The sequence below is a fragment of the Microtus ochrogaster genome, unplaced genomic scaffold (genome assembly GCF_000317375.1).
Source record: "Microtus ochrogaster isolate Prairie Vole_2 unplaced genomic scaffold, MicOch1.0 UNK115, whole genome shotgun sequence".
Lineage (NCBI taxonomy): Eukaryota > Metazoa > Chordata > Mammalia > Rodentia > Cricetidae > Microtus > Microtus ochrogaster.
In genome coordinates, this window is record NW_004949213.1 from 614,170 (window position 1) to 619,022 (window position 4,853).

At 50.8% G+C, this 4,853-nt stretch overlaps 1 protein-coding gene across 1 annotated transcript in view; it reads left to right on the forward strand.

Annotated features, from left to right (window-relative positions):
* The first annotated feature begins 1,381 nt into the window (after positions 1-1,381).
* The window catches only part of Blvrb (biliverdin reductase B), a 14,448-nt gene continuing 10,976 nt past the window's right edge, over positions 1,382-4,853 (forward strand). The window contains exon 1 of the mRNA XM_005371590.3: positions 1,382-1,577. Coding sequence (XP_005371647.1) covers positions 1,499-1,577 — 79 coding nt within the window. The 5' untranslated portion in view covers positions 1,382-1,498. The remainder of the gene's footprint in view (positions 1,578-4,853) is intronic.

A 4,853-nucleotide genomic window follows, 5' to 3' on the forward strand; every position in this document is an offset into this window, starting at 1 on the left:
CCCCACGCGCCGCAGCCGCTCCGCGCGCCCCCGGGACCCCTCCCGCACGCCGCCACGCCGCCAGCGCTGTCACACACCGGGCCACGCGTGTGATGCACAGCCGCGCTCGCGAGCGCTGGAGGCAGCGTCACACACTCCCACACAGCCTCTCACACACACCGGGGCCTCTGGTAACGTCACACACACCCTCTCCACAGGCACACTCTCACGGTGTCACTCTTTCGCGTGGGGTCACGCAGGGTCGAATCTTCGAACTGTCATATAGTCATTTGCCGTGTTTTCCTCTCTGGAATGTGCCCTGCAGGGTCATTCACTATGACACACTCAGATATAGCCACCATCAGTAGTGTCAAATCTAATCACCAATATAGTGTCTAGTGTCCTGCAGGGCCAGACATTCTGATAAACTCAGATACAGCTGTCACCACAAGGTAAGGGTCACAAGAAGTCACCTGAACAGTGCCCTGCAGGGTCACATCATGACACACTCAGTTAAGGTCACCACCACCAATGCTGTCATATGCAGTCATCTTCACACTGTAAAATACCCTGCAGGGTCACACACTGTGACACACTCACATACAGCCACCACCACCAGCGTGGTTAGTACATACAGTCACACACTCACTCCCAAGGTGTCACGGAGTGTCTACACTCACACATCACAAAGCTTACAATTACAGTCTGACACACTTGAAATGTCACGCTAGTTGCCAAGGCACAGAAGACACGCCCTGTGTTGCTACATACCCACATATCATAGCCTCAACAAGACACAAAGAGAATTACAGTAAAAAATGTCACACACAGTCCTACATAAATGGGACCGTATTATCGCACACCCATACAGGACACATGTGGTGTCACAGACCATCCCAATCAGAAAGTGCCACACTCCGTTATAGCTTAACTCACACAGACCTCACACTCACACGGTACCAGAGACTGAGTGCCCCCTCACAGGATCACCCCACAGCGGCCAAATAACCGCTCCATTGGCTTCTATACACAATTCACGTTATAACACAAGGAACTGGACAGGGCGTCGCCACAAACACAGGTACAGAATCACACCGCGCACATACCCCTCCTGAGCTCAGGTGTAGGGAAAGGGGGTGTGAGCAAGGAGAGCGCGGTGGGCGTGGTTCCCGACAGGCCCCGTCCCGCCCACTAAGGGTGGCCGGCTCTCGGAGGCTGAGCTCTGAGTGACAAACTGCTCTAGCTCCGCCCGCTCCTTCCCTAGATGGAGGCGTGGCCTCCGCTTCCAAGCGCCAATCGGAGAAGACTGCCTGAAAAATGCAATCTGACTCCTGTTCCGCCCACTCGCGCTCTTCCCAGAAGGGGGCGTGGTCGAATCAGTCCCGCCCTTTGAACCCAAAACGGAGGGTTCCTCCCCCTCCCTCTGCCAGGGGAAGGGCTGACCGCGCGCTACCTTGCAGCCATTGGGTTCCCGCGCGTCCTCGCAGCACGCAGCCTTTCGGACCCAGGACGCCGCAGCATGACTGTCAAGAAGATCGCGATCTTCGGTGCCACCGGCAGGACCGGGCTCACCACATTGGCGCAGGCGGTGCAAGCAGGCAGGAACCGGGGCGGGTGGGGAAGTCGTGAGCGTCCGGGCGTAGAGCTGGGAAAGGTCGTCCTGGGGCCGGGCAGAGAACACTTGTGGCCGTTAGTGCCCAGCCTGTGGGGCCAGCTGGTGGTCACGGGGGCAGAAATGGAGGACTCCGAGATTCAGTTTTATGTAAGTCAAAGGTACAAGGATTAACCATGGGAACCCGGGGGACTCCTCTGAGTTATATGTAAGCCAGGGGCTCTTGTGAAATGTATTTGTGACTGTGGTGGTGATCCTAGTTAGCAGACCCAGAAAGGGTTTTCTGAGCCAGCACCAGCTTGGCTCCCAGCCAGCCAGGCCATCTCCCTACACGTGTTAAATCCTGGTGGCCTTCACTTGGAATGGGAACTAGTATTACAGCACTTGACAGATAAGAAAACAGAGAATGACTTGCTGCTACATGGCTGTGCTGGGACTTGAACCCAGTTCGTGCTCTTAAGCACACACACGAGCGCGCGCGCGCGCACACACACACACACACACAACACACACACCACGCACATGCGCGCACACACACATACACACAACACACACACACCACGCACACGTGCTCACACACGCGCACACACACAACACACACGCACACACAACACACACGCACACACAACACACACACCACGCACATGCGCGCACACACACATACACACAACACACACACACCACGCACACGTGCTCACACGCGCGCACACACACAACACACGCACACCCGCACACACACACACACAACGTCCTCAGGCTCATAGCTTAGTCACTGGAACAGAAAATCAAAAAGCTGAGGCAGCTAGCTACTGCAAACATGGAATGCACGAGATGCCAGTATAAGAGAGTGACAACCTAGCAACAACAGTCCTGGGAGGGTCAGTGAGCTAAAACTTCGTCGCTGCCCCAGGAGAGGGCACAGGATCCCCCAGCATCCCAGCATTCCCTCCCCCCCCCTCCTCAGTCTAGAAGTTTTAACTTCTAGACCAGGCCTGAAAGTTCCAGATAAAGGGCCACACCCTTGCTAGCCTTGGCGATTCTTAAGATATTGACTATCAGAGCACCCCAAAAGGGTGGAGGCCACCAGGACCCCTGTCTCTGCTGATTCCTAGCCCAGCTCCTTCTCTTGCTGAGGCTCTTTCTAGACGTTCCATTTTTCAGGGGATATCCTCCCCAGGGACTTAGTAAGGGACTTAATTCATGGCAAAGGAGAGACCCCTGGGCCTCCCAGTGAAAACCAGTTTGTGTCTGTTTGTAGTATGTACCTGCGATTCTGGAGCTAGGGAGGCAGAGGTAAGGAACTTGAGTTCAAAACCATCTTTGGCTACTCAGCAAGTTTAAGGCCTTCAAAACAACGAAACTAAAGCAAGCTGCTGTTAAGTAATTTTTAAGGAGGAACAAGGAAGGGACTGGAGAAGTTGGGGAGTGCTGAGTCACTATGAATTTGTGGATGATCCTGTTAATACCCACAACTTAATCCCCAATACCACTGTTTACCGCTGGCTCACCCTGCTGGTCACAGATGACACTGCACACAATAATTCGGGGAGAGCTGTTTCTCCCAGTGGCTCAGAAAGGCCTCGAAGGGAAGGAAAAATAAGTCAGGAAGCAATCTGAGGATATAGCTCAGTAGTGGAGCACCTGCCTGGAATATTCCTGGGGACCAGGTGCAGTAGAGCCCTTGGCCAAGCACGCTCAAGGGCCTGTGCATCATCCCAGCACAAGCAAGGAAAACAGGTGGCCAAGAAGGGCTTGAGTGACTTGGGCGTTCCGTTGCTGCAGCGCCATTTCGTAGAGTCTGACAAACATCGACTCTGGTCCATTCTGCACATTCAGACAGGCAGATCTGCCACATTCCAGGCTGGTGTGGCCAGATGCTTTGTCAACTCCAGTTAGAGACCTAAATATCTGTGAAAGAAATAAGGAAAGAAAGGGAAGGAAGAGAGGGAAAGAGAAAGGATGACCAACATTGAAATCATTCTGAGCCGGAAAGATGGGCTGCTGGGTAAAGGTACCCAGCAACGTGAGTTGAGTTTCCAGAATCCAGATGGGGGAAGGAGAGAACCAACTCAGAAAAGCTGACGTCTGACTCCACACCCTCACACAAATAAATAAAAGTAATAAATAAATAGGTGGAGACAGAGATGGCTCTTACAGTGCCATCTTACAGAGTGACTTACAGTGTAGAAGGTGCATGAACCGAGGCCCGTGTGTAGTTGGTGGGAAGTGAGTACTCCGTGGCCCACTCAACTCACATCGAAGATTATGACCCAGTCTTGAATTCAGCTCTGACTTTCTCTGCCGGCTAACTTGTGGTCATGGCTAGTTACCTAAACTTCAAAGTAGGCATGATAATAATTGCTACTATGTAGAATTGTTGTAACCTAATACTTCTCAAACTAGGGGCCATAGAGTTCTGGGCTGTTTTTTAATTGGTTACAAAAGATCAAAATGTATCGAGTTGCCATGGGAGTTGATACATCTGAGCCTAGCAGTCAAGCCCAGCTACCTGTCCTCAGTAGGATAATTAATGAGAAAAATTCATACTGATAGCAGAATTAGGAGGTGTATTCATTCAATGGGGGCATGTTGGGAAGGTCCTGTAACACTCCCCCCTAATCAGGTCCCTCTTTCAAGATCTTAATAAAAGGTTTAAGTTTAAATAGAAGCAAAGAGATATCTGTAAGCAAGCAGGCTCAGACAAGATATCGTCATGGCCAGCATCATCCTATTGGCCCCTGTATCCTCCAAGGTGGTCTGAACAGTTGTCAGAACTGTGGGATCTCTTCTTCTCCTGGATGGCATAGGGCCCCAGGCTCCTCCTGCTGCCAGCATGAGATATTTGGGGAAATTTCAAAGTCTTGGGGTCCATTCATTGTTTCGAGCTTTCTGATTACCAGATGTGTTCCAACTGGCATAGTTACAGCATGCCTTACTTACCTCTACAATGAGTTCAAGGCCAGTTTGGGCCATAAAGCCGTGTCTCAAAATAAAAAATTAAGAATAAATATAAGAGGCTAATAACAATAGAAACAATCATTGCTTCTTTCAGGACTGGAACTTTGGGCTCGTTTGCTTTAGTATAGCTTGGTTTCTATGAAGCTTTGGTCCTTGTTGTGTTGGTTTTTCTTTTCTTTTTTTAATTTCCACTCCATTTCTTGTTTGTATTATTTATTTATTTTTATTTTATGTGCATAGTTGTTTTGGTTGCATGTGTATCTGTGGGAAGGTGTCAGAACCCCTGGAGCTGGACTTACAGACA